General features: G+C 48.0%; 7 protein-coding genes across 7 annotated transcripts; 4 read left to right on the forward strand and 3 right to left on the reverse strand.

Moving 5' to 3' along the window:
• Nucleotides 1–253: 253 nt before the first annotated feature.
• EDB91DRAFT_1240600 (uncharacterized protein) lies at nt 254–1,973 on the reverse strand (the record flags this gene model as incomplete). Its single annotated transcript, XM_041322032.1, has 6 exons — nt 254–860; nt 926–1,095; nt 1,149–1,286; nt 1,318–1,468; nt 1,511–1,582; nt 1,654–1,973. 6 exons carry the CDS (start codon nt 1,971–1,973, stop codon nt 254–256), a joined length of 1,458 nt encoding a protein of 485 aa, XP_041168673.1.
• Nucleotides 1,974–3,148: 1,175 nt separating this feature from the next.
• EDB91DRAFT_1089338 (uncharacterized protein) lies at nt 3,149–4,460 on the forward strand (the record flags this gene model as incomplete). Its single annotated transcript, XM_041316571.1, has 6 exons — nt 3,149–3,263; nt 3,354–3,517; nt 3,570–3,696; nt 3,745–4,205; nt 4,258–4,304; nt 4,346–4,460. The coding sequence occupies 6 exons, from the start codon at nt 3,149–3,151 to the stop codon at nt 4,458–4,460; spliced, it is 1,029 nt and encodes a 342-aa protein (XP_041168674.1).
• Nucleotides 4,461–5,528: 1,068 nt separating this feature from the next.
• On the reverse strand, nt 5,529–7,678 carry EDB91DRAFT_1257662 (uncharacterized protein; the record flags this gene model as incomplete). Its single annotated transcript, XM_041324309.1, has 5 exons — nt 5,529–5,544; nt 5,595–6,773; nt 6,833–6,961; nt 6,999–7,402; nt 7,451–7,678. 5 exons carry the CDS (start codon nt 7,676–7,678, stop codon nt 5,529–5,531), a joined length of 1,956 nt encoding a protein of 651 aa, XP_041168675.1.
• Nucleotides 7,679–10,008: 2,330 nt separating this feature from the next.
• On the forward strand, nt 10,009–13,532 carry EDB91DRAFT_1240601 (uncharacterized protein; the record flags this gene model as incomplete). Its single annotated transcript, XM_041322033.1, has 14 exons — nt 10,009–10,176; nt 10,231–10,600; nt 10,642–10,851; nt 10,891–11,060; nt 11,124–11,272; nt 11,324–11,486; nt 11,509–11,722; nt 11,780–11,971; nt 12,018–12,156; nt 12,205–12,652; nt 12,689–12,695; nt 12,723–12,890; nt 12,941–13,200; nt 13,497–13,532. 14 exons carry the CDS (start codon nt 10,009–10,011, stop codon nt 13,530–13,532), a joined length of 2,694 nt encoding a protein of 897 aa, XP_041168676.1.
• A 282-nt stretch (nt 13,533–13,814) lies between these two features.
• Nucleotides 13,815–14,306, forward strand: EDB91DRAFT_1065646 (uncharacterized protein; the record flags this gene model as incomplete). The annotated part of the gene is made up of 2 exons (XM_041314792.1): nt 13,815–13,889; nt 13,941–14,306. Coding segments are annotated over 2 exons (441 nt in total), but the record flags the coding sequence as incomplete, so codon positions are not given.
• A 565-nt stretch (nt 14,307–14,871) lies between these two features.
• EDB91DRAFT_1240602 (uncharacterized protein) lies at nt 14,872–18,359 on the reverse strand (the record flags this gene model as incomplete). The annotated part of the gene is made up of 12 exons (XM_041322034.1): nt 14,872–15,191; nt 15,221–15,532; nt 15,593–15,769; nt 15,874–16,282; nt 16,343–16,439; nt 16,489–16,664; nt 16,698–16,846; nt 16,900–17,056; nt 17,079–17,131; nt 17,181–17,382; nt 17,437–17,951; nt 18,005–18,359. The coding sequence occupies 12 exons, from the start codon at nt 18,357–18,359 to the stop codon at nt 14,872–14,874; spliced, it is 2,922 nt and encodes a 973-aa protein (XP_041168678.1).
• Nucleotides 18,360–18,607: 248 nt separating this feature from the next.
• Nucleotides 18,608–21,572, forward strand: EDB91DRAFT_1340926 (uncharacterized protein; the record flags this gene model as incomplete). The annotated part of the gene is made up of 9 exons (XM_041325727.1): nt 18,608–19,170; nt 19,248–19,593; nt 19,644–20,000; nt 20,048–20,201; nt 20,232–20,416; nt 20,469–20,783; nt 20,829–20,928; nt 20,984–21,151; nt 21,456–21,572. 9 exons carry the CDS (start codon nt 18,608–18,610, stop codon nt 21,500–21,502), a joined length of 2,235 nt encoding a protein of 744 aa, XP_041168679.1. The 3' UTR covers nt 21,503–21,572.
• Between the last annotated feature and the right edge of the window lie 913 nt (nt 21,573–22,485).

The raw sequence follows: 22,485 nt of genomic DNA on the forward strand, positions 1-22,485 counted from the left end.
ATCCCCCCCCCCTTCCCCCCCCCCCCCCCCCCCCCCCCCCCCCCCCCCTTAATCTAGATGGGCCGTGTAATACTTATTTTACTTAATTCAACTTTTGCCACTTTTTTGAATCATTGTGACTTGTGAGATTGGGCGCACGCTGAATTGACTTTTGAGAAAGTCCATTAAGTGTAAAAAGTGACGTTTTGGTTTCATTTCTCCGAAATTAAGTGGCATTAAGTAAAAAAAGACACCGGAGGTTTTCCTGATGCACTCACCTAGGTACTGCTCCGCTCAATAAGCCAACAAATACTCGCTGCATCTCTTTGTGTTCACGTCCCGTCCACTGCTTCACACTTGATATCCCTTTCTTGACGTGTCGAAGGCTGGGATAATTCGGGATTGCCTTGAAACGTGAGTCCATTTCGTCCTCCCCAATGATATCGATGCACCACTTCACAAGGTGGTCTTTGAACACACCCTTGTGAAGTTGATGCAAAAGGTTGGGCGTGAACGCTAGAAAAATGTCTGCGTGAGGGAGATCAGCCCAAAATGGTTTGTAAACGGCACGTAAACCATTGGCCTCGAATTCCGGAGGATGCTGACCAATCTTGCGCCTGTGCAAAATATCTTTTGTTGACTCTGGATCACGCATTGCCAAGTGGAGTGCATCCCCTCGCTCATTTGCTGCTACAAGGCACTTCGGACATCGGTTCTCTTTGCAACAACTGACCAAGCACTGTTCCGGGAAATCGGCAACATATGCTGCAAGAATTGGGTAGACACGACGAACCCACGAGTCCGCACACACCATTTCAACACCGTCATTTCCAGCACCGATGAGAGGTTCAAGCAGTAGAGCCATGCAATGGTGGAACAGCCTGTATCCAGCCAAGGAGCGTGCATTAGGGGGTGAAACAGTCCAGTTTGCCTGCTGGTAAGTAACCAATCAGGACTGTTCGCTCGTGCTGATGCTTGGCGCCGTTTTGCTTTAGTGATGTTTCCAATGGACATATACACCGGCCACGCCGATTTATCCCCTCGGAACTGCGACAAGGACATTTTGTCTGAAGATAGAATGATTGGTGCTATCGTGGCACCTTCTGGCAAGGCTTTCTGTGTGCGAGGTCAGTCCGTTACTTTGTTGCTCTCCTCTCAAATAGTCTTACCTGTTTATCGCCCCACCAGTCTGCTGTCCACATCTCGTCGATCACCCTATCTTGCCCTGCACGGTCTGCATATGCTTTGGCAGGTGAGTAGGCCATATCTTCTTTGAAGGCAGGGTTGCCAATGAGCTCTTTCACGCACTCTACAGGATCGCAGGCACCACAACTCAACCTCCTCTTGCAACATCTCGCCATTCTCATCCTCGCAGTTACCACGCACAGTCACCTTCTTACAACTCCATCCTGGCCCGTGTGGAAGTTCGTCCATGCACTGCAAGAATGAGCAGGTTGTTATGAAACGAAAGTTTCGTGCGGTTTTGTGTCTGGTTAGGGTATCAATATTGTAAGTTCAAATTTTGATTAACACTTTCAAACTTACAATGGGCAGTTTTAGGAATTCGTCGGTTCGCGTCTGACCGAGGTTCTTGACTGAGCCACTGGGCCAGATCCCATTCTTCCCTGGTGAGTGATATTAGTAGATGCTATGCCAGCGCATTCGAGCACTTACGCATCCTCGAAAGGCGACCATGGATCCTCACCCTCTTCCTCTTGGTACGTTCTATATCTTTCAAAATTTGTCTCCCCCTCACGCAGTGCCCAGCCAGCATCCGACTGAGGTTCGAAATATCGCCCGTTATTGGGGAACAACATCCCATCCTCATCCTCGACTTCCTCAACTGTAGTCCGTCGAGTTTTGCGGAGCGCTGGGTTATTGTCGGTATCTGGAGACGGGCGCGAGTGTACATGACCCGCCGGTGCTGCATCTTGATGGGGGAAGTCAACATCTGGTGCGTCGTCTAAGTTCTCTGCCTCTACATCTTCGATCATTGATGCCCACTGCCAGTCGACATTCAGGACGTCCTGCAACGTGTCTCTTGAGACCCTCGTGTGTAGTTGTTACCTTCCCACAGAATACACAGTGGGGCATGGCTTGTCTGGTGCGAGTGTCAAGTCGTATTGTACCGGCCCTAAGTGTCTTGACGGCACACAAAATGGAAAAAAAACACTTGACCCTCAAGTGAGTCCGATTCAGCCCCGACCGAGTCCAATTCCGCCCTCGTGACCAACTACTGTCAGGGACGCAGTTCATACTCGAACGCCACCATTCCTTACGCCACATAATATGGAGTTTGACCCGAACATCCAGGAAAAAGGCGATCCACATGAGAGGTTTTGCCGTTCGCAGCATGAAAAAGGCGATCCACATGGTGTGCCATTATTCCGAATGACACTTGACTAAAACTAACTGACTACTAAGACTACTAAGCTAGGGTAGTAATGCCATGAGCCGCCAGTAAGAGCTCCAAAAGTTGAACCTTGCGTGACTCTTCGCACCGCTTTTTCTCTGCATTCCAATGCACAGTTATCATCTCCCACACCAAATTTTGGTGAGCAACAGGACCTTTCATGTGCTCTGAGAGCTGCGCTTTGCATGTCTCTTTGCAAAGCCTAATCTCTGCATCCCAGCGCTCTAATACAAGTGTTTGCAGGTAGGTCTGTGATGTTTTAATGGGCCCTGGGGTTTGGTGATATGGCGCCAATGGAAACTGAATCTCAAGAGCAGGCGGTACCTCCCTTGGAGTATGAGGTACCTCCCGTCCCGGAGCACGGACAACGTGAAAGGGACAACTTGGAGGAGGTAACAGGATGTTCAGCTTCACATCATCTGATTTGTTCGATGGCATGAGCGCTGGGCTACAACATCGGTAAGTGTGAGGCGAGCATTCGACAAGCCAGCCACTTACTATTTATTCATCTTGGCTGTAGTATCGATCTCGCTGTAGTATCGATTGTATGTTGGAAAGGAAAGTCATCCCCGTCCCTCTTATTTATGCCATTATATTGACACCGCTTCGTCAGTTGAAAACTTTAACTTCATGATCAACAAAACTCGATCAACAAAACTCAAAATTTGTTTGTTGATCCGACGCCACTGTAGGGTTTTTAAAGGCATGCATACCCCCTCCTTCTGTTGTCGTTATTTCTACTGACTACCGTCTATCATGGCCGCAAAAGCCCCCTCCAAAAAGGGAACTAAAACGGCACTTTTGAAGGCCCAGGAGGAAGTATGTGCAGAGATGGTGTCGACCGCGGGACGCACTGCAAGTGGTCGTCAACGTCGGCCAACCGAGAAAGAGACATATTGAAGTAAGTTATATCAAGCCCGACATGAATGCTCGCGCTCATTAAAATGTTTCTGCTTAACAGTTACAAAAGCTCATCGAGGAGCAGACCGCCAAAAAGCCTTACAAACGAAGATGCAGAAGCGCGACTTAAAGGCACTGTGCACTACATACCAGACACATCCCGAGGAATTTGATAGCGAGCCTGCTGGGCTTCTTAGCGATGTTGACAGGGATGAAGACAGCATGGTCAGTGTCTTATTTGTCCATGTGCTCCATGTTACTCACAAGTACATAATAGTTTTCGGACCGCTGTGTACCTACAAGACTATCCAATCAACAGGCACTCACATTCAGTATGAGCAAGACCCCTCCAACTGTCTTGGCCCGAAAACCCACGAGTAAGATCCGTACGAAGCCACAGAAAGGTACAATGTCTCTGCCAGTGTGTATCTTGGACTAACACACTTTTTCAGCGCCCTCACCTGTTGTGACTTCGGATGACAACAGTGACGGTGAGGGCAGCAGCGACAGCCATGATTCGAACAAGTTTGTCAATCGCATGGACGAGACTGAGAACGGGTCTGATTATGGCGCGGACAACACTGCCAATGATCATGATGAAGTGGCCAAAGCTTCTTCAACACCAGTTGTTGGCACCAAGCGCCAACTGGAGGACTCGGAGGTCCTCAATACTGACCCGAAGTTCAAGAAAGGTCCAAATGGAACACGCCAACGGTTAAAGGCTAGCGATTTCGACGACATCACTAAGGATTTGCTCACTACTGCCACGTCTATCTACCGCTGTCTAGTTGTGACTCGCGCACCTTTTCCAGAGACACTGATTGTTGAGACGAAGTTAGCAAAGGATGCCTGGCGTGAGGCGTCTAACATGGCAGAGCTTACCATCCAACTTACCCCTTCTCTCGTCAAAATGGTATGTCTCATGTCCACGTCCTTGCCCTACTTGATTTAATGTTGCCATATAGATGACGAGGCGCACATCACATGTGCGCGGGGAGCTTAAAACAAAGATGTGCGTATTGACGGCCTCGTTCTTGGGTTCTGTGCAAGCAGATCTATACTCGCCATCAAGGCAAACCGTGACCTGGCCGAGTCTCTCAAGGAAGGATCACGTTTTGTTTTCAAGCAGCCGATGATGTTATATAGATGTATCCTAAGTGGACTATAGTCCTAAAAGTCCGATACATACTCTTCTATTGTCATCCACTATCCAACCGGATGTATCCAGGATATATCCTACGTGAGAATCGCGCTGCCGGCTTCCTTTGCTTATAAATCACTGTTTTACGGGGGGTTGAATGCTCCATATGGATATCTGGCAGTTCACCCCCGTTTATACCCTGCCGTTGCCCCGTCTCCCTCATTCTCCTTGATGGGATCAGCAAACAGCGATTGGATCTGACGATGGGATCGCTTCTTGTACCTGTCAAGAAGCAATACGGCTGATACGCTCACTGCACTGGGACTTTGCTGTTCTCCAAAGTGTTTTTCAACCGTGAGAATGAGTTTCATGACTCCTTACCTCCAGCTCTTTGGCGTCCGCCCACCAAAATATTCTCCAACACGTCACAATGTTGTCAAGAAGCAATACGGCTGACACACTCACTGCACTGGGACTTTGCTGTTCTCCAAAGTGTTTTTCAACCGTGAGAACGAGTTTCATGACTCCTTACCTCCAGCTCTTTGGTGTCCGCCCACCAAAATATTCTCCAACACGTCACAATGTTGTCTAAATCTGTGAGTCTTAAGATTTTTTGTCTTACCAGTTCTCAAAATTTGTAATACTTTGGGCAGTACTTTGAGCTCGCTGCGATCACACAACGATGTGGCTCGGTATGTAGATAGTGAGGCAGTCCGTTCAAAATCAGTACCGGCGAAGCTTCAATATCAACCTTTATCCAGTTGTGCAATACTCGGGACTGCGCAAGGTACTGCTTGAGATAATGTGAGAGCGGGCAAGGTTCATGTGCGCACAAGCTCAGAGTTGATGCCTTCCCCATTCACTACTTTAGTGCTGGTCTCTATAGTCAGTTGGCACCATACACGACAGATTGTCTTCTAGAACCATAGCAATTCAATAGCATTTTTGCATTAGTACTAGTACTTGTAAATTTCAAACACGGTTTCGCGTCAACATTAACACCACATGAAAATAAGCGGTATGGAAGGGAAATGAAAGCGACAAAAAACAGACGCAAGAAAGCCAATACGGGAAAAACTGAGCAGACGGTATAGCTCACACCCTTGGTCTTCTGTGCAAGATAATGAGCACAAGAGGTTTAAAAAACAAGAAGAGACTTACTTTGTTTGCTGGCCCACACGAGTGGATGAATCAGTACCATGGCTGCATTTTGAAGCCAGGTTCAATGAGTTGCCGATCGAGTTGCTGATGGTGTTGTGTGTAGATGGGATGTGCGCGCGCCTTGTTCTACGGGGTCCGCCGCTGTCATTCCCCTCGTCCGCTTGAGCCTCTGTTTGAACCTCGTTTTCTTGAGCCTCATTCGCAATGTTTGCCAAAGGGGAAGTGTGGGATGGGATGGATGGAGGGCACGAGTCTGCCGAAGAGGAAGTGCAGGTCGGGATGGATGGAGAGCATGAGTCTGCTGAAGGGGGAGTGCAGGTCGGGATGGATGAAGGGCACAAGTCCTCTGTAGGGTCTTCTTCCACTGAAGATGCAGGGTGTGCATCTGGCCTGTCGCTGTTGGGCTCCTCTGCGTTTCCGGGGAGGTGTGCAGTTGGGTGCGTGAATCCACTAGGAAGTGAGTCGGCTGAGGGCACACCATCAAACGGCTCAGGTGTGGAAATAGAAACACCATGGACAGAACGGGGAGAAACTGGTGGAAGGGGATGGCAGAGTGTTTCAGCTGCGGGAAGGGGATTGCAGAGTGTTTCAGCTGCGGCCAGAACCGCAGGAATGAAAGGCGCCTCAAGCGAAGGAGGAACGTGTGACATCAAGTGGTCAACAGCCGACATTGGCAGGTTCTGGGCCAATGTCTCGAGGAAGTCGTTGAGGTCATCGGACAGCGGCCAGTCTTGTTGATTGTCGCCAGAGAGAACATTGTGAGAGCTGAAGGGTGTAGGAGACCCAGGGCCATTTGATGAAGGCAGAAACTCGGATAAATCCGGGCCATTTGACGAAGAAGGAAACTCGGATAGATCCGGTAATCGAAACGTGCCTGACAAAGATGTATCCCGGTTGGACAGTTGTCCATCATATCTGACGCAGGATATGACGGTTGATTCAAGCTGTCTCCCCACAACGAACTGGAGCTGCTTGCTCCCCCCATCTTCCGGTCTTTGAGTGCTGCAGCCTCCGCTGTTAGCAAAACAGTAAGCCTTTTTGTCCAAGGTGTCTGATAAGAAATAACATTTACGATACACACGATACAGATAGTCTTGGAACGGGCCCACTATCTCACTCTCGAACTTAGGGTAAGCCTGGCTAAAATTGTTGCCCAGCTTCGTCATCCCGACGTGGAAGCTGCCCAGGTGAGTGTCATTTTGGCTCTCGAGTTTTTGAGTTTCTAATGTAGAACATACCTCCAGACATCAATCATTCCACCTAGCTCGACGGATGGACCCCCAATAAGAAGGCTGAAGGATAGGCCGGTCGCATCAGCGAGGCCTTTTAGGAATTGATTTGCGACGGTGGCCAGTTTGGTAAGATTCCTTTGTTCATGTTAGGTGATACTACTATGCAGTGAACTTGAGCAGGACGTGCTGCTGCTGATCTTCATCACTCCAAGGCTCAGCTTTTTCCTTACCGCGCTCTTCCTTCTGTGCGTGGATATACTCCTTCACCTTAGCCTTGATATCCTCGGACTCGCCTGCATACAGAGCAGCAGTCTCTTTTTTCACAAGCGCTACTCGCTGACCATTGGTGAGTGATTGTGTTGCTTGTGCGACCTTCAGCGTCTCTTGGATGGATTTCTGAACATGATCAGCATAGTACAACTTGGAGTATGCTTTGTGTTCCTGAAGCATTCGTGTAGGTTTTTCGCATTCAGTTATTTTCCGCACCACAGCATCAAAGATGTCATTGGCATTGGCTTTCGCCTGTCGCCCCACCTTTGAACCGCTGAAATTATTTTTAAATCGCGTATGTAATTTCTATCGAACATTCTTAGTGTTGTTGGTGACAATTTCAATGAAACTTACGGCTTTTCGTATGTCAGTTGCGTCGTTGTGTTCTTCCAGCGTTAACGGCCCCAATTTGGTGATATGATTTGGTCGAGGCTCTGGAAATTCCTCGAACCATTTTTCATAAAGGTCCGCGAAGAAGTTTTTGTGGTTTCTACTCTTGTCACTCTGCTTTTCGGCGAACTTTTGGTACCACGGTTCAAGCCACACCTCCTGCTCGGACGTTGTCCATTTACGAGGCGCCATCTATTTTCATGATTTCAACATTAAGTCATCTTGGCATACAATGAGATCAATTAGATACATATGTTAACGTTAATTGACGCGCTGATCGACAAGACTGGGCGTTTAGGTTGCAGTAAGCGAAATGAATATTGAAATGTAGCGTAAAATCGAGACCAATGTCCCACACACGGACACTATGATAGTATCATACAGCTACACAATATACTAAGCTTCGTGTCAAAATTGAAAGTACTAGTAAATATGCAGAGATCTCCTAAAGACTCTGAAACAGGAAGTGTTTATGTGCATACCGTTGTCTTAGATCCATGTCCTCGACCATCACGCAGGAGAATAAATCCTCGAGGGCCGACAGTACCTCTGCAGCCTGTTTAGAGTTGTCCTGCGCATTACTATACCTTCGGCCCGTAATTCTCGCTCTTGACATAGTCTCTTCAATCTCTTTGAGCTCCCATAAAATCTCCTGAACAATGCCCATTACATCGCGGATGTTGTCTGAGCAGCGTGTCTCCAGATACTCGGTATACAGTGCATCAAGTGTGTCGTGAGGTGAAGCACCTAAGTAGGTTAAGAGGCGATTTTTTTCCCTGTACGTCCGAGTGTTTGTCAGTAGATTGCAAGAGATGTGAGAGATGAGCGCTGAGCATACACAGTGTGTTTTCGATATGGGGATGATTGGTCTGAGCTGTTCCTGAATGCTGGCAGTTCAATTGTGTATATTTCAGAGATAAAAGGAAGACCTACATGGTGGAAGATGTGCTAGCCTGGGCACGATATCTTGCTTTCATTTTTGTACTAATCGTGTTCTTGTTTCTGGTGTGAAATGAGTTAAAGCCTCCAGTATCAAAATAAATTCGCACCGTGCATAGTATGCTTGTCTGTGCATTCGTTTTGCTTCCCGGAGCTCTTCGGCAGTTTTGTAAAGCTTTGGTCTGCCCATGTCGGCAGATCTAGTGTAGCGATTGTGGTGCAAACAGTATGTATATTTGTAAGGGGAGTTTGGAATTTGGTTGAGAAAGGTTAATGATCATGTACGCCATTTTTGGTTCATGTGTCGTTGGACTTTTATAGGTCTTTTACTGTATGTGCTGACCGCAAAGTCTCTAAGTTATTGTTATTTTACAAGCTTAAATTTACACCGGCTTCGTTGGTAGCAGACAGACTATATTGTAAATATCATATGTACATGTCACTCTTGATCTATAGCAATAAGACGAGCACGAATAAAGTCCGATAAATCTGGCACAGGGAATATGCACCATGAGCACCCGTACATAGAACGAGCGCGTCTTGGATTAAGCTATGCCCAGGTCAGCCAGGATTTTAGGGTCTGTATCAGGTGCGCAGTCATTATAACTCTGAGAGGCTATGAATAGTATTGACAACTCACGTATTTATGTTCCTTTTCAGCTACGCACAGCTCCGACTTCTCGTCTTCACTCAACGTGTTCTGCTCTATAGGACGACCAGGCCACACAACATCTTCCTCAGGCCAATTCTCCAGCCACTCCTTATGAATCAGCGTCAAGTACGCAGGTTCAGCATCAAACCTGATCACTTGCCATTTGGTCAAGTGGGGCATCAGCCATGCGTGCTGTTCCTGTGTGGGCTGCCACCTCTTGGACATCTAGGAACCACTATGAGCTCTGGCCTGAATATCGGTATACAGCTCATACTACATACCGTTATCTGTGATTATGGGAGGAATGCGCAAGCAGAGTTGCATTGCTCTGGTATTTTAGGTCAGTTTCAATTGTCCATGGCAATACATCATTTGTGCTTCTTAACAAGCTTCTAGGATTCGCCAACAGCGCATATGGTATGTATGTTGGCATATGTGCCACTAGATGTATCACTAATCTACCCTAGTAGTCAAATTTGATGTGTTGATGCTTAGAGAGGCAGCACTAGCCATGTCACAGTCTGGACGCACTGGCCGTCCTTCTAAACGTCCAAAACTCGTCAGACATACACTGCCCGACACCAATCAGTTCTCAAATCATGTCGACAGGCATCGCATATTCAGTTTGCAGCCTAGCGGCCAACTTGCGCTTCGAACTTCTTACATTCCTGCCAGCCTGCCTGAGAAGGAGGACGAAACTTTTCACACTGTGCCCGCCGATAACCCTACCATGCCCACCGAAGATGATCCTTGGAACGAGATGGAACACTTTGACCCTGCATATGAGGTGGACGACGCTGAGACACCAATGGCCGAAAAGGGACGCGGGAGAACTGCAGGAGTAAGTCTCTGGTGTTATGAAGATGATGCCGTCATTGATTGTTTGTAGGACGATCCCATCTCCCTTTGGCTGGACGAACGTCAGACGTACATGACTGAATTTCTACGACTTGAGGGAAGAGGCGAGGATTCAGACACCCCATGTGTGTGTGGTGCAGAGGATGCCGTGTTTCGGTGTCAGGATTGTTTCTCTGTCAATCTTGCATGTCGGTCATGCACTGTTAAATCGCACCTTAACTCCCTGCTCCATAGAATTAAGGTGCGTGTTCCTTTTGTTCTCCAATTATAATATTAACGAGAAATAGGAATGGAGGAGCGGGTTTTTCCACCCTGTTTCATTGAAATCTATGGGCCTGCGCATCTAACTTGGACACCCCCCCCCGGTACCACTTGTCGCAAACCATCACCTGCATTCGGCAATAATTTTGTGATTATCAATGTCCATGGTGTGCATTCAACAGGACTCGATTTTTGTGGATGTGAGCATGAAGTTTCGCATTTCAAACAACTACTCCGCACGCGCTTGTTCCCTGCCACAGTGACTGACCCAAGAACAGCGGCAACATTTGCTGTCTTGGAGTTCTTTCACATACTTTCCTTCGAGTCTAAGGTATCTGCCTTTGAATTCTATCATAGCTTGGCGCGGCGGACTGACAACACAGGAATCACGCCAATTCATGTAGGTGTATTCTGTGATATCATATATTCAAATATGCTTACGCAGAAGGTCAGGATCGCTATTCAGTGTTTCTAAGGATAGTCCGCGAGTGGAGAAACATCAAAGCGCTCAAATGTTCAGGTCGTGGCCACCATCCTGCAGGAATAGATTCCACTGAAGACGGAGATCTGGCTGTTCTCTGCCCTGCCTGCCCGCATGTAGGGAAAAACCTTCCTACTAATTGGGAAACTTCACCTCCAAATCAGCAGTGCGCACGTTCCCTTATCACAACACAATGAATTCGCTGACGAATAGCTAGATGGAAGTACGCACTTTTTCTTGCTATAGACGCCAACTTTCGACTCAAGCGCTGGATGGTGTCGACCGATCGACGAGATCCTGGCCTTAGCAAAGGATGGGGCTATTTCGTCAAAGAGAGCGAATATAAGCGGTACCTGCGCACCAATGGTGAAACTCTTCAAGAGGTGCGCTCTTAGATATCTTTTAGTCTCCTTCTTTGAGTCTGACAACTATTCTACACCTGACAGAAAAGTAACTGTGTTAGCCATAATGCAGTTAATCTCGCGGATACGAAGTCATCAAGGGGACTTGCTGCAACTGGCGTGGGCACCGTGGATTGTGCACGCCACAATATGAAGTTAGCTAATGGTGTTGGTGACTTACAGAAAGGCGAAAAGTAAGTTGAATCATCAGGTACACACTGTCTGTATAACTCACATCATCATAGATACTTGAATATGGACTATCTTGTTTTCTCTGCTCTCGCCAGATTCTCTACCCTGTCGACAATCAACTTTTCATACGATATCGCGTGCCAGTGGCACAAAAAATTGTGGGATCGCTTGCCCACACTACCACCTCATCTTCAGTTCAATCGAGAAGGCAAGACCGTTAATTTTTTTTGTGCTGAAGTTCCATATCGCTGCACACATCGAATCCTGCCAGACTCAATTCTCATTCAATTGGACTCCAGGGGTAGGACGGACTGACGGAGAAGCACCTGAGCGTGGATGGGCAAACATCAATCGCGTGGCTGGCAGTACAAAGGAAATGGGTCCTGGAGCCCGACGCGACACACTCAATGACCAGTTCTCTGATTGGAACTGGAAGAAGATTATGGCTCTCGGTGAGTGTTGGTGTAGTATGTTGACATTATTGTACTGACCAGTCTCATCTTTAAAAGGTAAAACTATGCTACGAAAAATAACAGAAGCCATCGTTGCTGAGAAGGAGCACCGTCTTGCTCTCTGGGAACTTGAGAGCTCTATCAATGACTCTGAAGTAGGAGCCGCTTCCCTCGCTGCATGGAGGACAGAGATTGAAGCCTGGGAGATGGACCGCTCGCAGTGTAATCCATTCCAGCCCAGAGTTGGCGGTGAGTTGTTCTTCATGATGCTGAGCTATTGCTCACAACTACACAGCAATGACGCAGGCATCTGTGCGGTTAGAGTTAGCACAACGGGACGCAAACGAGTTGGAAGATGGGTCAGCAATATCACTCCACAGCGAGGTTACCTGCAGTGTTCTCATTAGCACTGGAATTGACCTCGAAGATGCCCAGTAAGTCATTTTTCAAATCTCTTGTAGAGCGCTGCTGAATTATCTTAGATGCCGTTTGCGTGTTGATTCCTCCGCGCTTGGTCAGCACACAACCGATATCCAGAGGACTAAGGTCTTAACTCGAAGGAATGTACTGCAACGTTGCCTAGATGCATGGACCGACATTCAAAAACTCTACATGCCAATGATTCCAAACCTCCGAATCTCTGCAATCCTCCTAACTGGCATCAACAGTGACAACAGCGGCTGTCCAGTCCCAGATCTTACCTCTGGCAAGGCAGAAGACTTTCAATTGCTTCTGCCTTCCAAGATATGTGATACCGTGCCATGCAACAAGACACTCCTGGAAACAGAATGGTCCCTACGTTTTGCCCAAGCTACTGATTCTCTGAACGAGTGTCGTTCGCATATTCGACTGCGCCGTCAGCTGTATCAGTTCAAGGTCCAGCATCTACGCGGACAAGGGCCCAACACCCGCGCACGCAAAACTATGGATGTAGTCGAGGAACGTCTTATGCTGAGCCATGCTAAGTATACAAGTGCTCATGAGGCACTTCTCTCCTTAGCTCATCACCTTGATCGGACAGGATGGGAGCACAAATTGCAGCCTCTGAAGAAGGCACATCTCAGACCAATAGGGGACTTTGGACAACAGACTCAAGGCACGGCAATTATGTCCTGGATTTGGTTAACTCACGGAATTTCTTCTGACGACAGCGAGGGACTCCAAGACTGTAAGTTGTTTGATCTCGCTTTTTTGTTGTTGTATGCTGAACTACATCAGCGCTTCGTGTCGAATGGTGCAAAGCCCGAGCACGTCGTAATAGGTGGTTGGAGGAAGTCCAGCTCTTATTAGAAGAAATGCGACGTATTCTAGCCTTTCTCACATGGCAGGGAGACTACTGGGAGTCGTGTGCAACCCTACCAACTGTCGAACAACCCGAGGAAAAGGAGGGCGTGATCGCGTATGCTCACCGCCAGGCTCACATCCGACGAGCTTTATTAGCAGCTTTTGCGGAACATTGGAAGAGAGTCCCACAACTCGTGGCCTCAAATTTGGATGATCCAACTGCTGACGATGTCGAAGGGGTCTCTTTGGATGCGCCTCCTTGTGAGTATATCGAGGGACCCGAAGAATAATAGCATTTCTGTACCGTGATTGTACCATGATTGTGAAATGTTAATTGATGCGCTTCTTGATCTCAGAACCTAAATAGTGATATGGTACCTAGTGATATGGTACCTGGAGAGATCGCGAGATTGCTGACGACAAAACAAGATTGCAAGATATATAAAATAAAATAATATGTTCACCGGGGATGGATGGCCACCCTTCCGAGAGCGCTGAGAAGTTCGGTAGGTTGGCTGATCGATAACTATACAGAACGGATATATTCTAGAGTGGATAACTAGACAGAACAGATGTATTCTAGAGTGGATAACTAGACCTAAGGATGTATCGGACTTTTAGGATTATTAGCCATATGGATGTATCTTTCTGCCTGTATCCTGTGTTTCAAGGTGCGTGTTTAAATTCAATTTCACGATTTTTAGTCAACATCTGACTGGTGGAGTAAAAGGACTGGGAAATGAAATGTGGCATATACAAGACCGAATTAATCCAGTCGGCGGTCAACGATATGTGGTTTACAAACTGAAGCGACGAGGGTATAGTATATGCTAAATACTTTGATCCTTTACCCGTTCAAACCATTGCACTTATACTCACAGCGGTGAGTGTATTCAGTGATTCTGATGTTCATACTGCAACTGAGGTCTGACAGATTGAATGCTGCATCGATGAGTGGATGACTGGTGTAAAGGAGGACATCAAATTTTCGTCGGTGGCTTACTCCCCGGTCTACCTTATCCATCTCAAATCCCTGCGGCGGTTCGAGGAGCGGACTGCTGCTTACAAACTGCTCGGTAAAATTGGTGTCGATCTTCTCGACATCGCTCGGTATGTTTCTGATTACTTATGTCATTCATCATCCAAACTGACTTTCATAAAAAGGATGCACGCTGGTGTGGATCCACTTATGGCAGCAGTGACTATTGATAGCTTTACCGATGATGTTTTCGATGATGCGATTCGAGAGTACGAAGACGAGGCTCGAGAAGCACAAGAAGGGGGTGGTGACTCGGATTGAGGCGGCTTTCGAGAGTACGAAGACGAGGCATCAGGAAAACCTCCGGTGTCTTTTTTTACTTAATGCCACTTAATTTCGGAGAAATGAAACCAAAACGTCACTTTTTACACTTAATGGACTTTCTCAAAAGTCAATTCAGCGTGCGCCCAATCTCACAAGTCACAATGATTCAAAAAAGTGGCAAAAGTTGAATTAAGTAAAATAAGTATTACACGGCCCATCTAGATTAAGGGGGGGGGGGGGGGGGGGGGGGGGGGGGGGGGGGGGAAGGGGGGGGGGGGATTTGGTGACGAGTTCTGAGGCCAGTTATGCTCGTCGAATTCTTCTTCGAGGGGGGCTCCAGTTGGCAGTTACGCTCGTCAAATTCCTCGATCGCTCGCTTGTGAGTGATGGTAGTTACGCTCGTCGAATTCCTCGATCACTCGCTTGTGAGTGGTGGTAGTTACGCTCGTCAAATTCCTCGATCGCTCGCTTGTGAGTGGTGGTAGTTACGCTCGTCAAATTCCTCGATCGCTTGCTTGTGAGTGATAGTAGGCAACGTGGTCTAGTTGTGCTCACCGAGTTCCTAAGACGCAATCTCAAATGCGTGATGGTCTGCGAATTTGTTCACGTAGAATGCTTGAAAAGCATCATACGAATCATAGTGCTTGAGGTCGCGTGGGATGAACTGTGTTCCATAGATTGGAACAAGGTGCGCGGCGCGATAGATCGAGTCGACGTGGATGATTCCAACGAACGGTGAATTATCTGTATCAAATGAAGGCTGGACGATCCACATCCCTGTGTCTTCGTTGGGCCCGTTGCTGGCTTTGTCGAACCAGCGTACTACAGCGCATGGGTACGAAATACCTTCAAATGTGAATGAAAAAAAACACATTATACGGGCTACCTCCATGCCCCCATCCCTTCAACACCTGCATCCGTGTTAACGAACACGCAGTCATACCGGGGTGCTTTGTTTCTCCAAACGGGACAGGCACGGATGTGTTCCCGCCGCATGCCGCCAATCCCGCTGCGGTCACTGGGTGCATAAAACATTGACGACGCAGAGTTGAACACTTGAATTTTTCCATCGAATTGAGGACATCTTGCAAGCGGGATGTCAGAGGGAGCATGCTGGTCGTCTGGGTTTGCTTGCTCGAATAAGAATCGGCGGAGGAGGGTGTAGAGATGGGGGATACCAAGTTCTGTAGATAAATTAGAGATCGTGCGTGCACGTTTGCGTTCTGCGCAATGGGAAGGATTATATTAGAAAAGTATTCAATTGAAAATGTGAGCTAACTTACGAATCGTTTTTGCCAACTGAACGTGGGCTTGTACCAGCGTTGGGCTGTCGTCGATTTCACCCTCTTCGTTATCGCCAAGTATCGTAACGTCGGGGTTGGAAGGCAGCACCAAAAGATTGTCGTTGTCTTGGTTGGACTCGTTGGTGGCAAAAGGATCCTTATTCAAGCGCAAATGCTCTACCGCAGATATTTAGCACACGACAACACTTGAATGTACAGCGCAATAAAACTTACTTATCTTTGAAGCATTGCAGACAGACAGGTGCTGTTCAACATTCCACGGCTCTTGAAATCCACGCGCGCTGCGGCAAGTTTATCTAAGCGCTGGTTTGTCACCAGCATTTGACCGAGTGCTTTGTAGCGACTCGATCGTCTCCACGGTTCCTTCACTGCCTTGATGTGCTTTGTCTCCGTGATTGACAAGCAAAGGCCATTCGGCGCACCATAAAGTCGGATAAGGAGGATGTAATGGGAGCACGAGTGTTGTCGAGGGAGGGAGAACGTGGAAACGACGCCGGTGGACTCAAAAATAGCCCTGTAGTGATGGAATCGGTCGAGAGCGTCCTGGATTTGATATAATGTAGATTCCGTAATGATGCTACGCCGTACGAGATAGCAGAATTCAAGGAATGCACGAAACGTGCGCACCACATCAGTTGGGATGTGGCCTTCGATGGCGGGTAAATAAACCTAGTAGATTGTTGTTAGTCTGATCAACTTGTGCAAAAATCAACTTGTGCAAAAACTTACCTTCATAAGCGCTTTCGAATCATCACCTGTCCATTGTTTGAATCCTCGACCTTCTGGAAAGCGTCGAAGGCCTGCGAAGGAGGAAACTGCAGCAATTCTTTTATGATGTGAGTTTTGAAACATTTAATCAGGACAAATTGACCTACCTTCGGTCTATATCATCTTGAATTTTCTCTGCCTCTTTCTTACCATGTACGTGTACCAAATACTTTCCAACCCACTCGACCAAGTGATCCTTGAAGGTTCCTTTTATGAGTTGATGCAGGAGATCCGGTGCAATCAACTCATGTATATCAGCGCAAGGGAAGTCGTTTGTAAACGGCTAGAAAGGGTGAATCTCGGCTGCATTAGAGACATATATGAGACTTACAACAAGGTCGCCGACAATCCCGTACTCGTCCCACAGCGTGAGGGACGTTGCAACCTCTTCGATCAGCGCCTCCGTATGGTCACGACACCGACACAACGACTTCTCATCTAAATTCTTTGCGGTTGGACATACACCTGTAGTACATTAGTAGTTAGTACTGAGGTAGAGGGCAGAGGATAAAAAACACACCTGAGGCACCAGCCGCGCACTATACATGCTAGAAGAACCTGCTCTTCGTAATCTGCGATATACGGACCAAGCCCGTAAATCACACGCCGATAGTGGCCATCACCAAAGCGAACAACCTCTGGTTTGGTCATGCTCGGTCTCAGGTTCTCGAGAATCTTGGCGATGGATGAATGAAACAATTGTCAGGCGATATTTCCGATATATTGCATCGGCAGCGTGCTCCTTCGTAGCTTCTCGATTGTAATTAGTACAGAACAACAGGAGGCATATGAAACTTACTTTTCGGCATAGCAAGGAAACCAACAATGGCAACGGCGTCACGATGTGCACGCCGGACGTTGTTGCGCACATTGCCAATCGATACGTATAAGGGATAGTAATCGTTCGCGCCAGTCGCCACCGAAACAGTGGTCTTATCAGATCCGAGTATAACCGATACGAATGTTGAGCCGAGCGTATCCGGATCTTCACAAATTATGTCCTACCAAAGATTGTTAGTATGGGTCGCTAGAGAAAACAACAAAATAAAACATACGGCTTGATTCCAAGCCCAATCACCGGACATGAAGTCCTGCCATTGTCGTTTGTCGCCGTCAGCTGAGTACTCACGGAAAGGGCGGTAATCCATCTCTTTTTCGTAGTCGGGATTTCCCAACATATTCCGAATCACCTCATGGGGGTCACGGTACCACACATCATGAGACTGGTCCATCCAGGGTGGTACATCGCTTGTTGGCTTCTCCCCAGTGTACCGTACCTTGAACGATTGCCATTTGACATCGCCTAATGGTGTATTGTCGATCGTTCTATGCAAGTCGCGGCAGTCTGCGAACGGCGGCTTGTCGTCGTATTTCAGGAGGGTTGCGGCCCAAAGATCCAATAAAATGTTGATATCCCCGGCGGACATTTGGTTGCGCGCATACAGAAACTCCGCAGTCTCAAACTCGACACGATCCCGGTACGGAGTCCAGTCGTCGGGCGACTTGTCTGGAGGTGGCGCTGGAGGTGCACCATCTTCAAGGAAGTGTCCCATTGCATCACATGGACACGCTGATATCAATTCTGGTTAGTTGCAACACAACAGAAAGCTTCAAAGAACGTACCGTTTAGTTTAGGGTGATAGTTACGGTATAATCTATCACCTGGCCCGAAAAAAACAGTGTCTACGTCGACCAGATTGTTGGACTTGTCAAATGCCTGTCCCGGGTCAGACAAACCTGCTGGAAGGTCATTATTGTCCGCAGGGTAGTCGTTGTCGCCTGCGGGAGGGTCATTGGCTGGTAGTTCGGGCTCGTCTTCGACTGTGACAGTATGCGAGACAGTGGCTTGTCTAAACGTTGGGTGGGAAACGTTCCAGTGCTTTTTGCGCCCTCCTTGAGTCTTGAAGTAGCGAGCACAGTGTAAGTAGCCGCATGGAATTTGAAGTGCGTTGTGGTCCTTGCGCATACTCTGAGACATCCCAGCTGGAAGATAAACGACACGAGCACTCGACAATTGCTGGTGGAGAGGCGCTGGGGGTGTGTAATACTAAAAGTAAGTTCAAATCAGACATATTTCAACAGATGCCGATTAGTGAGCAAGCGCCACAGGCAGCGCCCATTGGGGTGAGACTTACTGAGTTTTTTCAACCAACTTCTGTTACTTCCTTCTTGCTCCAGCAAAAGTACCATCCCTCCACCCCCAAGTCGCCCATCTGCCCAGTCACAATGTCTTCCACAGAAGCTTCCCGCCGTACCCGTGCATCGAATGCAACCGCCAGACCTGGAAAAATAGTGCTCGACGCACAAACCAAGAGGCGCACCAAGGCACAGAAGGCTGCTGACGATCTTGCCGTTAAAGAAGCCAAAGAAGCCAAAGAAGCGGCGGTCCAAAAGGGAGTTGAGCGCCTTGCTGGTATGCAGGTTGAGATGGAGAAGGTACAGAAGGAGTTACTCACCAACAAGGCGACTCCTGTTTGGCCCAAGCCAAAGGCTCGAAAGGCGACAAAGGCTACTGTAAAGGGAGGTGACAATTGCACTGATAGTGTATTAGATGACGTACCAGACGCTGATGTGGCAGAGGATGCTGCTGAGCCCGTGGATCATGGAACCTCGGGGAAAGGGAAGAAAACTGCTAAGAGAAGTGGAAAGAAATTGATCAGAGACGCTATCAGCAATGTGCAAAAGAAAATCAGCGAGTCAACGTTGATTGCAGAAGGCGATATCAATATCAATAGCATCGACGATAAGCCTAAGGCATGTGCTGATGGGAAAGGCTCCACGCCATCATCGTAAGATTTAGTTCTCCCACCACCACAATGTTGCTCCTAACTGAATCGACACTCTATTTTCTCAATCTTACATATAGCATCAACGCGACCACTCAGAAATTCGCACTAGGTGGCCGAGTGACCAACTGGGTCTCGGGGGTCAGGCCTGGACAGTTGGAGTCAGTATCCCGCCAATCATCCCGCCAATCCAGCACTTCAACCCGAGCACCTCCAACGTCAATTTTCTCGCATGACACTGCTTCCTCAGCAGCAACCTCAGCTGCTCAGCCTCGGACTCAGACTCACATCCCCCCGCCCCCAACTCAAGTTGCTGATTGTATCCCAGAAGATGCCCTTACTGGTGGCTTTGCGGATGAGATTGACGATTCATTGGAGCGTGAGGCTGCTTGCCTGGATAGCAAGCAAAAGAAGGGGAAATCTAAGGTAATTGACCATGAATAATTGGTGCAGTCCGCTAACAATTTTCTTCACAGGTAGCCTCAATTTTTGACGAGGACTCAGACTGCGGCGGGCCCAAGGCTCCCTTCACACAAATACCATCAATAGAATTCGACTCGGACGATGAGCTCATGGATTCATTCACGCAAGAGGATGAAGACTTGCAGGAGCCTAAGGCTCCATTCACACAGATGGACGATCGCATAGCCACGGCGGCCCTCAAGCGGAAGGCAAGTGTCAATTCTGTCTCAGACGATGACGAGCAGTCCCAGTGGTCCATGGACATCGATCGTGACGATGTTGAAGATTTGATCGAGGACTTCGATAGTGAACCGCCACAGGCTAACCCTATCGTAGTGAAAAAGGAGAAGGTTTTGCGCATGACAACTTCGGTAAGTACCCTTGGAACTCAATAGTGTTTATTCTGACACTTATATAGACATCTGCGACCACCTCTAATGCCGACATCAAGCCGCCTGCTCCAAAAAAGGTCAAAGTTGAATCTTCCGGGACTCCACATGCCCAAGCCCAGGCTCCTGCCCGAAAACGCCAGCCGAACGTGGATACTGCACCAGAGCACATGAAATCACGCGGTGCGTATCGTACGGCTGACTTGCCTCCAGCGATGCAAGCGGACCAGCGCTGGGCCAAGACATTCCTCCCTACCATAATGATGTGGGTGGGAAGCTACGAAGACATCTGGAGCATTCCAGATGACGTACTGCTCCATCATGTCCAGCTCGTTTTCAACGTGGTATATCACGAACTCAAGATTGTCGTTGTTCACGGCAGTGTGGTACATTTACTCGTAAGTTCGCCGATTTATGTCTAGCATTAACTGATGTTATATCTTCGATTAGACTGCACAGCGTATTTCAGAATGGCGGAGTAATTTTGGTTCAACGGCCATTGTGATAATCATCAACTTCTTGGCACGCAATTCCGACTGTGACTCCAGCGAACTCGCATCCTCCCTTCTTGCCAGCTGGGCGTTTTTATACGAGGACCCCGATAATATCAACCCCCTCACAGCATATCGTTCACCGTTCCTACTGCAGCTGTATGGTAGAGCGCACCTCAGCGCCATCAATGGTTATGTGGAGATTCCTTCCCTCGACTTGGGAGCACTTGCAACGATCGGGACGTCACGCGTTCTTGCCCTTTCTGCTGTGGCGGTGAGTTTAATTTTAAATGCTTTAATCGCACTCATTTTTTTTCAGCTCGAGCGTGCTCTTGGTATGATCTCCCGCAAGGAACTCAAAGTCGAAGAGATCCTGTTGTCTGCGTCGAGAGGAAAAGTTTACGATCAAGCTTCCCAAGGTCCTTAACAAGGCTACAGGGAAAAAGACCAATGCACCATTCTTATTTTTGGCAGCTCGCTGGTCCAAAGCTACTAATTCGTACATCAAGTCTATTTCTAGCAAACCCACTGGCTACGTGGAGGCTATGGTAAAAATGGCACGCGCTATTTTACAGGATGTTGCTGAAACATCGGGCTCGCTCAACGACTACGAATCGGACGAGGACGAGTGTGCTATGATCTGTAAGTTTTATTTATTCCGACTTCGTCTCGCTGACATCATATACTACATTGCTGCAGGATTTGTCTTCGAGTCGTTGTACCGCTGCCGCCGCCCTACAGTAGATATATGTCGCCGCGATCATCGCTTTTGCCCCACCTTTTTCTCCTTATGTTCGAATGGCTCCCAACTTTTCATTTTTGGGAGTCTGCTTAATCTACACTTATTTCTACTTGTATGCCCCCCTTTCAATAACAATTGTGCCGCTTTGTCTGCTTTTTGTCTGCTTTTTTAAGCGAAATAAGTGTTGAAAAAGCGAATCTCCAGATATTGAGTGGGCTTTTTTAAGTGGCTCACGCTTTTCTCTCAAATGACTTATCGGTCGCTTTTCATGAAATTAAGTGACAAATAAAGTGAGATAAGTAACTTGTGGTTTTCCTGATGTGTTTAACGAGTCGTTAAGATGATGTTTTGATGTCATGCCTTGCAGTCGTGTTTTGGTAGTTGCACGATCTATTCTCGACTTCTCGTATTTTGCCCAGCTTCAAGTTCAGACGACTGAGTCCCTCGAAGCCCTACAACCGCCCTGACTGTATTTCACACTAACAAAGACATCCTCAAGGAGCTCGCTGTTCGAGAGCATTCAACATTCCGAAACTACACCAGCTCTCTCATTACGTCCAGTCGATCACGTTGTTTGGCGCAGCTGACGGCTTTAATACTGAACTTCCAGAGCGCTTACACATTGATTTCGCAAAAGATTCATACCGTGCTAGCAACAAACGGGACTACGAAGAACAAATGGCTTTGTGGCTCCAACGCCAAGAAGCCGTATTTTACGTAGCGCATACCTGGATTGGTTGTCCCAACAGCCTCGCTCCAAGTCACCTGCGGGTCTCACCGGATGTCATTCAAACCCATACTTCGACGCAGATTCGGACACGGACTCGGAGTCGGAAACACCAAATCTTCCCGCCGCTGAACCACTTCAAGCAACACATGTCCTTGCGAAAGCCCCCGCACATCCTCACCAATCCGTTGGAACCATCATAACAGCACACGGTGCTACCGAGAGTTCCTCCCTGCTCTCCGATCCTTCTTGCTCAAGAATCTCCTGCGCAACACCATAGTCCCTGGACTTCAAGACCGATTCGATCTTTATCGTCAAGTGGTGATCGTGACGCCACCTGATTTACGAGTTAGCGACGTGCCACAGTGAAGGCGGATCAGGGCAACACCAGAAACGTTGCCGTCAGGCCGGAAGCCTGGTATCCCAGCCCGGTTTGACATGGCCTTGATAGCAGACAGGCCTCGCTCTTCTAACTTCCATACTCTTGAAGGTATTTTTTTTCCGGGT

This window comes from Suillus paluster (genome assembly GCF_016628075.1).
Source record: "Suillus paluster strain FC165 chromosome Unknown EDB91scaffold_322, whole genome shotgun sequence".
Taxonomy (NCBI): domain Eukaryota; kingdom Fungi; phylum Basidiomycota; class Agaricomycetes; order Boletales; family Suillaceae; genus Suillus; species Suillus paluster.